General features: G+C 42.6%; 1 protein-coding gene across 12 annotated transcripts in view; it reads left to right on the forward strand.

The window, feature by feature from the left end:
- The window catches only part of nfixb (nuclear factor I/Xb), a 635,608-nt gene that overhangs the window by 576,229 nt on the left and 46,341 nt on the right, over nucleotides 1–13,038 (forward strand). For 10 of the 12 annotated variants that reach the window (XM_087983272.1, XM_087983261.1, XM_087983260.1 and 7 more), the window contains 2 exons: nucleotides 102–249; nucleotides 5,586–5,677. In XM_087983272.1, coding sequence (XP_087839398.1) covers nucleotides 102–249; nucleotides 5,586–5,677 — 240 coding nt within the window. The remainder of the gene's footprint in view (nucleotides 1–101; nucleotides 250–5,585; nucleotides 5,678–13,038) is intronic. The other 2 variants (XM_087983265.1, XM_087983266.1) reach the window with 1 other exon arrangement.

The raw sequence follows: 13,038 nt of genomic DNA on the forward strand, positions 1-13,038 counted from the left end.
CTGTTGGTCAGGTCTCTGGCAAGGGTCCCACTTGTCTTCTACTGTATTAAACTACGTGTCTTCTTTGCTTGTTTTCTTTTTGTTCTATTCCATGTTCACAGCCAAACGGTGGCAGCCAGGGCAAAGTTGCGGGGTCTTTTCTGCTGCCGCCACCACCCCCAATGGCCAGACCCGTCCCCCTTGCAATGTCTGACACAAAATCAACCAGTGCGTCCCCAGAGGGAGGAGCCACATCACCTACATCACCGTGTAAGTGAAGGAGAATGCTCCTCTTGTGTGTGTGTGTGTGTGTGCGCGTGTGCGTGTCCAAGGCTGCGTGTGTCTTCGTCTGTTCTGATGACATGACCCTTCTCACATTCCTTAGATATCAGACCTAACTCCCCCAGGAGCATTCCTGGTCACCCATCTGATTCTAACCTCGGGGATACAGTAATGTAGCTGTGGTACATCCTAGTACCATTCCCCAGCACTTAATGTAAACAAAACAGGTTTTCCTTTATCCACCCCCCCCCACCCCCCTCCCGCACAAGGCAGGGGATGAAGGTAAAGTCTCCCAGGCTGCCCTCTTGTGAGAGTCATGGATCACCACAACTCATTCAGGGTGAAGAAGGAAAGTCCTTTACAGCAACCTCAACCAGTGTGAGAATCAAATCTATGCTGTTGGTATCATTCTGCATCAGCAAACTAGCCAGCTAGCCAATTGAGCTAAACCCTGAGCTGTCCCCAAGGCAAGAACAGTAAATGACAGGGGACAGAAAACAATAAGGAGAAAGTGAGGACTGCAGTGCTGGAGATCAGAGTCGAGAGTGTGGTGCTGGAAAAGCACAGCAGGTCAGGCAAGAGATGAAAAGCTCTTGCCCAAAACATCGATTCTCCTGCTCCTTGGATGCTGCCTGACCTGCTGTGCTTTTCCAGCACCACATTTGACAGAAAACAATAAGCCCATTGGAAGTTTGCAAACCCCAAAGTGCTTCATACTGCCCCAGCAATTCCTTTACTATTCAGGCAGATTTTCTGCTGCTTTATTTCAATCTGCTCAGGTTCCTTTTTATTATTTTCTGGAATGATATTGTTTGTTGCATGGAGTGTATTCACACTTTGAGCCTTAGAACAAACCAATTACAACGAGCCATCATCTTTCCTTGCATAAGAAGTGCTCAGTGCTTGAACATTAATGTGTGCAATTGGCACCTCAGAGAGAAAGAGAGAGAGAGAGGGGCCTTACCATTTCTAACTGGCAGGGAACATCTCAATACACTTCAGAACGTATTCTGTTGTTAATAGTTGGTGTTTTTCTGTAAGTGTTTTCAGACTGAGGCAGAGAAGGTCAAATATTTACTGTTAATAATACCCACTCAGTATGCTTATATCTGATTTCTCTCTCCAATATTTTAATGGAGGCGGTGGTACAGAGAATCTGTAACTCTGCACCACTTTTGGCCCAGTATGCTATTGCTGGCCCTTCCAAAGTGTTCACCTCTTAGTCCCTTTTCCCATATTCTTTTAACACAAACCTCTTTGAAATCTCAAATCTAGATTCTGTCTCTCCTCCCAATTCACTTGAATCATTCTATGTTGAAACAGTCACCTGCAGCCAATAATTGAACAAACTTCAAACTGTTTCCCTCCGTGCTTATGACACGGAATCGTCTTTAACTTATGCTGTCTCTCAGGCAGTGAAATCTGGTGGTGCAGTCTGCTCCTCATCCAAAGCCCCAGGTTGGCACTCTAGAGATCCGGATTCAAATCCTACTATGGGACTCGTAGAGTTTAAAACTCAATTTAGAAATCTGGAATCATAAACTATCATTCATGATGGTAACTGTCATTGATTGTTGTGAAGATCCATCTGGTTCACTAATGCCGCTTTAGGGAATTAAATCTGCTATCCCTCCCAGTCTGGTCTGCATGTGACTCCAGACCTGCAGCCATGTGGTTGGTTCTGAACTGCTCTTTGAAATAGACAGCACCTTTCAAACCTGCAACCTTCATTACTTAGAAGGACAAGGGCAGCAGATACATGGGAACATCACCACCTTCGAATTTCTGTCCAAGGGTCATGCCATCCTGACTTGGAAATATATTGCTGTTCCTTCAATATCGCTGGGTCAAAATCCTGGAATTCCCTCCCAAGCAATGGGTGTCCCTGCATCACAAGAACTGCAATGGTTTAAGAACGCAGCTTACCACCACCTTTTCCTGGGTAAGTAGGAATGGGCATTAAATGTTGCACTAGCCTAGTTACTCCCTCATCCCACAAATAAATTTGAAAAATGGTCTCACGTGCCACTCAATTCAAGGGCAGTTAGGCACGGCAGAAAATATTGGCAGTGCCAGCATTGCCCATGTCCCACAAAATAATTTCTTCTTCCTCTCTAGCTGTGGACTCATCAGCCAGTGAAAATATTGGCAATGGTATCAGAACTGGTATAAATGATTCATATTTGTGTCTAAGTTAATGCGTCTGATCAAGAAAATGCTATTTGTCCAGTAAAACCACCAATGGTAACTTCAAGGCTTTGGATGGTAAAAGTTCCTGTGAGAGTGGTTAAACCATACTCATGTGGTGCTACCTAAAATTGTGCCTCCATCCTGAGTTATTGAGACCATAAAATGTAGGAGCAGAATTAGGCCATTCAGCCCATCAAGTCTACTGTGGCGTTCAATTGGACCATGGCTTTGGTCTTTGAAATGAATGGGAGGTTTGTCCACCATCTCCATTCCTACTCAAGTCAATTCCTAAATAAACTTGCAGGATTAATAAGTACATGAATTAGGCGAAGTGTTGGCCAGTGATGCCCACATCACTTGATAAGGAATGAAGCAAAGAGGCCAACAATGGGCAGTCGAGGGAACCAGATGGCTGGATATTGCCTGTCCTTCTTATGTGGCTAAGTTTACATGGTGATGCCTATGTCTATACATCCACCCTGTGGGCACTGGTCCGGCTAAGATGCTTTGTCATTCCCCTGCATCCAACTTTAACTTGCGTTTCCAAGTTTTGTTTAAAGCTGAATACAGTGTGCGGGGGAGGGGGGGGGGGGTGTCTTGCTGGCACTTAACAATGATTGCTGTCTCTTAAAAAAGAACATGAAAGACTCAAAATGAGGTGGAAGCAAGTTTGTGCAAAAGTTGATCCAGCTCGATTAAACAACAATGGACCGGAGCCAAGTCTCAAGCTGTCCAGTTGAGAGAAAGCTATCATGCGTGTTTGATTCTTTTATAATGATGCTCCTGAGGACCTGCTGACCACAGAATTAAACCAAAGCTTTCTGAGCTGTCACACTTCGCCAAAACAATTCAGAAACAGAACCCTTAGAAGTTTAGGGAGAATCTGCACAGTGTGTTCCTCATTGCTGAATCTGCGATTTACAGCAAACCAATTTATCATGAGGAACAAGCCTTCACAATTGGATAAAGCAAACCACAGAACTGTGGATGTGGAGGTCTGAAACAAAAAGAGGAATTGCTGGAGAAGCTTAGCAGATCTGGCAACATCTGTGGGAAGAAAGCAGAGTTAACATTTTGAGTGTGGTGATTCTAACAGTTCTGATGAAGAGTCTCCAGTCTCAAAATGTTAACTCTGTTTCCCTCTCCATAGATGCTGCCAGACCCACTGAATTTCGCCAGCGATTTCTGTTTTGTTGCTACACAATCGGGTATTTGTTTAAAGTTTGTTTGGTGGATAGGCAGGGAATTCTGTGAGGAACCCTACTGAGTGTTTCTGCAAGATGATCTGCAGGGAATTAACTTCCCCTTGAGGCCGAGGTGATTCAGAGATTCAGAATGAAAGAGATTCAGAATTAAATTCCAAACAATTGCATTCATCCTGGGAACATGTGCGCAACACATGGGCAGGCCTGCAGGGATAAATGCCAGCAGAATGGCACCATGGTCCGAGAGGCCAGCCCAGACATGATGGGCCGATTGACCTCCTCCTGTACCATAACAAGTCTGTGATTCTCTGACATGGAGGGGTCCAAACTGTGGCAGCACGTTTGATTGCAATCTGCAAGTAATGGTGCAAACAAAGTGAGGGTGAAATGAGAGAAATCTTTTTCCACACAATTAGGGTCTGGAATACACTGGCTGAAAGTGTGTTGGAGGCAGGTAAGGTTCAATTCAAGAGGGCATTGACGATTAATTTGATAGGAATACGTTGCAGGAATACAGAGATTGGCACTATGTGACCAAAGTGATGCTGGCACAATGTGCTGAATGGCCTCCTTCTGTGATGTAACAGTTCTGTAATTTTTAATGGGGAACTACAAATAAATGATGGAGGTGTGGAAGGAGTAGTGGGGCTGGTTAAATAATAAACTTTAAAGAAGCACATGGTGTCTGCTAAAGATTCCAAGGAAAATGCTCAGAAGGTCAATGCTAAGCTGTGCCATCACTAGAGGATTAGGAATAGCTTCTCTATCAGAAAGTCTTTCTGAGGCTTTGCTCCTGATTGTTTCATGTCTCCTGCTGAGCAGTGGAATTGTGGAGGTCTTGGATGAGACGGGGTTATGTACAGATGATTAAATGTTATACAATAAAATAATGAACCCTTGGTCCATGGGACAGGTGGGTGAGGACATGTGATATCAGTGACCATGAGTTTGTGCTTATTGAGATTATGGGGTCGGTTGGACAGGGAGCTGGGAGGTTAAAGCTTAAACCTTACAGTGCACCCATTGCTACTTACCTTGTGGATTCACAACTTTACAATCTCCTTCTCTCCAGCTCACTCACTCACTTGCAGTCCCCTCGAATCACTCAGACTCACTCTAGATTCTCCCAGGTATAGCACCCCCATTGTGGGTGGGGGAGATATCCTGGGAATGTGGGCCGAAAGGATAGACATTTCAAAATGGAGAAAAGCTCTTGAAATTGAGCACAGTCGGTCATCCTACTGATCGGGTCAGAAGTCACATGCTCCCAGGTTTTAGTCCAGCAGGTTTATTTGAAATCACAAGCTTTTTGGAGTGTTGCACCTTTATCAGGACTTCACCTGACGAAGGTCCAGTGTTCCGATAGTTTGTGATTTCAAATAAACCTGTTGGACTTTAATCCTGTGTGTGGACCTCTGACCTTGTCCACCCCAGTCCAAAACTGGCACCTCCACATGATCCTACTGATGGACAGTTAGCGAATAGCTCATAAGTACCCCACTTCATATGTTCTCTGGGTGACACGACACAGTTTGGTTGGCACCAGCAAGATCAATTCCACGCTGTCCACATTCCCACAACCCCAAACCTCCCCCCCACCGCCGTCCAACCAAGGTGTCCCAAGGATTCAGAGAGAGACAGAGGGAGACAGACATTGAGAGAGAGACACACACAGAAAGAGAGAGACAGAGAAAGACAAACATAAAGAGAGAGAGAGACAGACAGAAAGAGTGAGACACAGAAGGAGAGAGACAGAGAAAGAGAGAGACAGAGAGAAAAAGAGAGAGAGGCAGAAAGAGAGAGAGAATTTTGAGCAGTCCAACTCGAATGGGAAAAGGGTTTGTCAATTCCTTATCATGTAACATAAAGTCTTCCTCATACTTTTCTGACCATCTGAGGCTGTTTTCGTTTCTCTCTCTCTTTTTGCAGCATATTCAACGCCCAGCTCCTCCTCTGCAAACCGGTTTGTCAGTATTGGACCACGAGATGGGAACTTTGTAAATATCCCGCAGCAGTCACAGGTTAGTGGAATGCCTTCTGTTCACAATCTTCACAAAGTCCAGCTAGACAAGAGACATACGCCGAAGATTACTGTCAGGCACACCACACCGCTCCTGGTTATGGTGAATGTAGCAGCTTTCCTGGTTAGGTTTCAGTATGATGTTACGAACAGCTGATTTCCTCAGAAGTTGTCCTCAGGTTAAGGAGAGGCGAAGCAATGTACACCATTTTGGAAAATTCTAGCATCTATTCATGAACTTTCCTGTCCCTGCTCCTGCTGACTCTTCTTTTTATCTTAGGTAGAAAAGCAAGCAGCAAAGGGAAAGCTTTCTCCCTCATCTTATCCTTCCAGAGTTGACATTTGGAGTCTGACAAATGCATAATGAATGAGAGATTTTTAGTCGTAAAAATATCGAGCAACATTGTTGAATCTAGGATCAAATCAGGGGTGAGAAAGGATTAGATCAAAGATGTGGCAAATCAAAAAGTAAATGAAAAGTCACCATAGTCCCATTCTCTCATCTTAGAGAGAGAGAGAGAGGCAACTGGTGGTTGCTTAACCTGAGGGTTCACCCCACCTTAGGTGAGGGGCAAGATTGAGAAGGCAGAACCTTCATGGTAATCTCAGTTGGCATTGGAATTGAACCCCACATCACCCAACCAGCCATCTAGCCAACTGAGCTAGCTGCCCCCAGATCAAAAAGTAGGAGCGCGTTAGATAGGGCAGTATACCTGCTGTAAAGATTGGAGATTATAGAAGGAATGAATGAAAGTGATAATGAGGTCTACCTCCATTTTGAAAATAAATGAATCAATTAATTCTTGCAGGAGACTTGATTTCAATAGAGTGCAGTGGGAAAAGCAGCCTTGCATAGAATGGCATATATTTTCTGTTTGAAGAGAATGGAGGGATTGGATTGATTAAAACAGTGACGATAGTGACAGCGATTACTCAGAGAAGTAGAAAGGATGTAGCCAGAAGAAAACAGCGAGGTTATTATAGGAATACTTAATAATGATCCAACATTCCCTTGTCCTGTAAAAGTAGACATTGCTGGAGAAACTCAGGAAGGTCTGGCAACATCTGTGGAGAGATAGAAAACAGAGTTAACGTTTCGGCTGTGGTCTTCCACAGTTATGGAGAAGAGTCATACCAGACTTGAAATGTTAACTCTGTTTTCTCTCTCCACAGATGCTGCCAAACTTGCCGACTTCCTCCAGCACTTTAATTGCTATGTTGGATTTCCAATATCTGTGGTCTTCCGCTTAGCTTAAATTGTGATATAGTGCCTGTATGAAAACCAGGGGATTTAAAAAGGTCCTCAAGAAGCCAGTATAATATAAATTTTTTCATTATTCATTAGTGGGATGTGGGCATCATTGGCTAGGCCAACATTTATTGCCCATTCTTCGTTGTCCTTGAGCAGGTGATGGTGAGCTGGATTCTTGAACCATTACAGTCTATGGGCTGTAGGGACACCCACAGTGCTGTTAGTAGGTCAGATATACAAAGCAGAGATCTGTGGGATACCATTAATTAATGAGAAGGTGGTCAGCTATTGAGCAGCCTCTTGCGTAACATAGAAAACCCATCCTGCTTCAGATTCCAGTAAAGTTTAATCTCTCAGATAAGTTGTATAACCACAAAAATGTAAAGATGCCAGAACTGTAAAGCTTGATTCTCTCTGCAACAAGGCCTCCATCACCCCTTTTACAAGCAAACTTACCAACCTAGGAGCAACATGCCAATCTATATAACTGAGAGTTGACCTTTTGATACCACAGATGAAATTCGCATAATCTCAGTCAAATAACCTGTGCCCAGGCTGAATCCAATAATTCCAGTAATGGGCTCTTTTCAATATCCTGGTGAGCTCCTAGCTCATTTTAAAGGAATGGGCAATATATTAACAGCTTTGAACATGACCTTTGAAATCCATTCTTCCTGCTGTATGAGGCCATGCAAACTTCTCTTGAATCTTATTTGAGCTGCTTCACAATTTGCAACTTGCCCATCCACACTTCCTTCCATGATCAAATCTTAGTCACGATAACCAGAGCAAATTATTGCTTTCAGTTGCAACGGGAAAACTGACAATCAACATGAGGTCCTCCTGATGTGCAGTTGGATTCCTTACTCCCATCAGCTAAAGGATGGTAGTTGGCTGTGGTCTAGACTGAGTTGGGAAGTTTCTTGATCAATAGAAAGCTTTCTTTCCCTCCTCCCCCACTGCACATGTTCCCCTGATACCAGCCCTGATTGTGCCAAATATCACACCCATAACCAGCCGTGGGTGGGATTTAAACATCATACCTCTAGGTTGTAAGTCCAGCATCATAACCACTACACTGACATGCATTTAGCAGCTACTGCAGAAGGAAATCTTGCCTATCCTCTTGATGGCACAAGAGTAGTAATCTGAAGTGTTGGACGGCAGGCTTCTATTGGTTAGATTGGTTTAGATAAGAGAAAGTTGGAGGAATTTTGTGGTTTTAGTTCTTTAGGTCATTGCAAGGTTAAGCATATTTATTTATTTGACGCCAAGGAAGCTGGGAAGGATGGTTTGTTTAGACTTTGTTGTGGCTTGAAAATGTGCCAATAGAGAGAAAAATAACTGCAATTAAACAAGCTTGACCAGAATCTAAGACAGGATACGGTGAATATGCAGAAATGAATGGAATATTGTTCAGTGTTTGTTTTTGCATTGTTTAATGAATGCAATATGAGATGAACCCACAAGGCTGAATGCCAATTTATATAAGATTAAAAACAGGCTTTGTCATAGAATCATAGACCAATACAACTTCAATAGTGGCCATTCAGCCCATTATGCCTGTGCCACTACTTTGAGAGGTCCATCCAATTGGTCCAACTCTTTCTCCTAGCTCAATGCATTTCTTCTGCTTCAAGAATATATCCAATTCCTTGTTGATAGTTGCTATTGGAGCTGCTTTCAAAGTTGTTTCAGTGTCAAAAATCCATCGCAATCCTAAAACTGGCATTGAATTGACAGTGGGTGGCCTCATGACAGGTTAATGTGGAAAGTCAATGTGTCATTTTTGGAATTTTTTTTTCATGGTTGGCATCGAGAGGTGTTGCAGTAGGTGGTGTGGTCTGTCAATTCACACTGTACCTGAAGATACAATCCAAAGGAGTGAAAAATATTGTACACTTAATGTCGAGATGTTGGTGACAGAGAAAAATTCATATTAAACTGTGGTATAAATACAACATTTAAAAGGCATCTGGATGAATAGGAAGGGTTTAAAGGGATATGGGCCAAGTGCTGGCAAATGGCACTAGATTAGTTAGGATATCTGCTCGGCATGGACGAGTTGGACCGAAGGGTCTGTTTCCCTGTTGTACATCTCTATGACTGTATGACACTTTGATAGTTTGCACGCATTGCTTCTAGCTTGTTTCTGTTATGTTTAAGATTGTTAATTGAGAAACCAGGAAGAAGAAATCAGGATCCATAATTTGGGATTCATCAGAGATTGACAGATTTCTAGATATTAAAATCAACAAAGGATATGGGGATAGTGCAGGAAAATGGTGTTGAGGTGGCCAGCAATGATTGAGTTCAGTGGTGGAGTGGAATTGAGGGGCCGAATGGCATATTCTTGCTCCTGGTTCCTAGCTATGTTTCCGATGTGCAGTGCAAGATGATGAAAGCAGGAAAGAAGGAATACGGAAATTAGGAAGTCCAGTTCGGGCCACCCACCTTGTGCTGGACGGGGTTGGAGAATGGTGACCGATGAAGAATTTCAGGTTAGACAATGACTGATGGCCCTTGAGGGTCAGTTATGAAGGTGCAAAAATATGCAATTTGGTGTATGTGGCACTGAGAAGGAGTAGCATAGGAAGGTCCACAAACACACGGATTTTATACTAATAGCAATAAAATAGGAAGATATGTATATGACAAAATGAGAGAAAACAAAAGACCAGAGGAACAGGGAGGATTAACTATCGGATAACAAGCTTTTGTTGCAAAAACAGAAATTGTTGGAGAAACTCAGAGGCTTAGGAGTTAATTCTGCTTTCTCTCTCCATAGATGCTGCAACCTGCTGAGTTTCTCCAATTTTCAGATTTACAGCAACCAAAATTTTTTGTTTTCTATTTAAGCTTTTGTTGCACTTTGTCCATGAATGTGTCCCAGATAAAGCTGTGTGACAGTAGATTATACCTGCATGCTAGTGGATTATACCTGCGTGATAGTGGATTATACCTGTGTGATAGTGGATTATACCTGTGTGACAGTGTATTATAGCTGTGTGCCAGTGTATTATACCTGTGTGACAGTGGATTATACCTGCATGACAGTAAATTATACCTGTGTGATAGTGGATTATACCTGCATGATAGTGGATTATACCTGTGTGATAGTGGATTATACCTGTGTGACAGTGTATTATACTTGTGTGACAGTGTATTATAGCTGTGTGACAGTGGATTATACCTGTGTGTCAGTGTATTATACCTGTGTGACAGTGGATTATACCTGCATGACAGTGAATTATACCTGTGTGATAGTGGATTATACGTGTGTGGCAGTGTATTATACCTGTGTGACAGTGGATTATACCTGCGTGATAGTGGATTATAACTGTGTGCCAGTGTATTATACCTGTGTGACAGCGGATTATACCTGTGTGATAGTGGATTCTACCTGCATGACCTGATAGTGGATTATCATGCAGGTATAATTCACTGTCATGCAGGTATAATCCGCTGTCACACAGGTATAATACACTGGCACACAGGTATAAACCACTATCACACAGGTATAATCCACTATCACGCAGGCACAATCCACTTCAGTGTATTAGACTTGTATGACAGTGTGTTTTACTTGAAAACATTTGTGATATATCTGTGCAACAGTGTGTTATAACTGCACATCAGTGTGTTATACCTGTATGCCAGTGTATTATAACTGTGTGTCATTGTGTTATAATTGTACATCAGTGTGTTATACCTGTGTGTCATTTTGTTATACCTGTGTGTCAGTGTTTTATACCTGTGCATCTATATTTGTGTGACAGTGTGTGTTATACCTGTACAACAATGTGTGTTATACCTGTGTGACAGTGTGTGATAAACCTATGCAACTATGTGTGTTATACCTGTGAGACAGTGCATTACGGCAATTTGTTATACCTGTATGATAATACTTTGTATCTGTTGGCCAGAGTGACAATGTGAGTGTATTAGACCTGTTTGACAGTGTGTTATACTTGTGCAACAGTGTGTGTAATAACTGTGTGAGAATATGTTTGACCTGTGTGTCAGTGTATTCTACTTGTGTGACATCATGTTATACATGTGTGGCTGTGTTTTATAACTGCGTGACCGTCTGTATCCCATGTGTAAGTGCCTTTACACTGCATTATATCTGTGTGACAGCATGTGTTATATCAGTGTGTTATTGTGTGCTATACCTGTGGGTCAGTGTATTATACTTATGTAATAATGTTCTATTCTTGTATGACAATGGGCTGTATCTATGGGTCAGTGTGAATTATACCTGTATGACAATGGGCTGTACCTGTGGGTCAGTGTGAATTATGCCTGTATGACAATGGGCTGTACCTGTCGGTCAGTGTGAATTATACCTATATGACAATGGGCTGTACCTGTGGGTCAGTGTGAATTATGCCTGTATGACAATGGGCTGTATCTGTGGGTCAGTGTGAATTATACCTGTATGACATTGGGCTGTATCTGTGGGTCAGTGTGAAATATACCTGTATGACAATGGGCTGTATCTGTGGGTCAGTGTGAATTATATCCTGTATGACAATGGGCTGTACCTGGGGGTCAGTGTGAAATGTACCTGTATGACAATGGGCTGTATCTGTGGGTCAGTGTGAATTATACCTGTATGACAATGGGCTGTACCTGTGGGTCAGTGTGAAATATATCAGTGTGACAGGGTATTTTGACAGTATGTTATACTGGTGTGACCGTGTATGTTATAATGCTGTGACATTATAGCATGATTGAGTGTCCGTGTGTGTTGTATGTGTGTATCACTGTGTTATACCTGTTTGGGAGTGTGAATTAACTGGATTAGATTAGATTAGATTCCCTACAGTGTGGAAATGGGCCCTTCGGCCCAACAAGTCCACATCAACCCTCCGAAGAGCAACCCACCAAGACCCATTCCCCTACATTCACCTCTGACTAATGCACCTCACGCTATGGGAAATTTAGCATGGCCTGATCTGCACATCTTTGGATTGTGGGAGGAAATGTGAGCACCTGGAGGAAACCCATGCAGACACGGGGAGAATGTGCAAACTCCACACAGACAGTTGCCCGAGGGGGGAATTGAACCCGGGTCTCTGGCGCTGTGAGGCAGCAGTGTTAACCACTGAGCCACTGTGCCGCCCCTGTGGGACATTATATTATACCTGTGTTACCATGTTTTATACCTGTGTGCCAGTGTCTTTTACATGTTTGACAATGTGTTAAACTGTGTGACAGTGTGCGATACCCATGTAACACATGTTATACCTGCTTGTCAGTGTATTATACATATGTGACAGGGTGTGTTATATTGGTGTTACAGTGCGCTATACATGTCTAACAGTGTGTTATACCTGTGTGACAATGTTTTGTTCCTGTAAGTCAGTATGAATTATATGAGCATGACAGTGTGCTACACCTATGTAACAGTGTGTTCTTCTTGCATGTCAATGAATGTTGTGTGACATCGTGTGGTACACCTGTGTGAAACTGTCAGAATTGTGTAACTCTGTGTATTAGATCTATATGTAGCTTCATGTTGCACCTGTGTGAAACAGTATATTATGTGGGTGTTAACCAGATCACATCATTATGGCTTGTTCTGATTGAGTGAAGTTGCAGGAAATTATCAGCCAATTTTATATCTCGCCCAATCTTTATTTCCTTTGACTTTGACTCACATCTGAGCATGCTTTCGGCTGAACCATGAAGTGAAGCTGAACAGCTGAAATGGATTGGCAGTCATTTCCAGTCACTGAAAATATGAACCCTGCTGGCAAGAGTCAAAGTAACAAAAATGCTGTGCAAAGATAAACAAAATGTGAACTATTTATATAATGTTAGACAAAAGAGAAATTGTTTGGGAATGAAATCAAAGGTTTATTTTTCAGAAGTTTAGCTTAAAGTGCTTCCTTTTAGCATCAGTTTATTCCGTTGGAAGGAATCTTGCTTCTGGTTCTGGGTTTTCTTGTCCCATTCAAAGAATTGACAGCAATTGAAGACTGACATTATTGTGCAGCAGTGCAGACGTGCTGCACTGGCAGAAGTACATCCCTTTGGATGGGATGTTAATGAAGGCCCTGTCTGGCTATTTTTGGTCTGTTTATTCTCTGATATTGTTACCT

The sequence above is a fragment of the Chiloscyllium plagiosum genome, unplaced genomic scaffold (assembly GCF_037043375.1).
Source record: "Chiloscyllium plagiosum isolate Xiang-an unplaced genomic scaffold, Cpla_swu_hap1 HiC_scaffold_45, whole genome shotgun sequence".
Classification (NCBI taxonomy): domain Eukaryota; kingdom Metazoa; phylum Chordata; class Chondrichthyes; order Orectolobiformes; family Hemiscylliidae; genus Chiloscyllium; species Chiloscyllium plagiosum.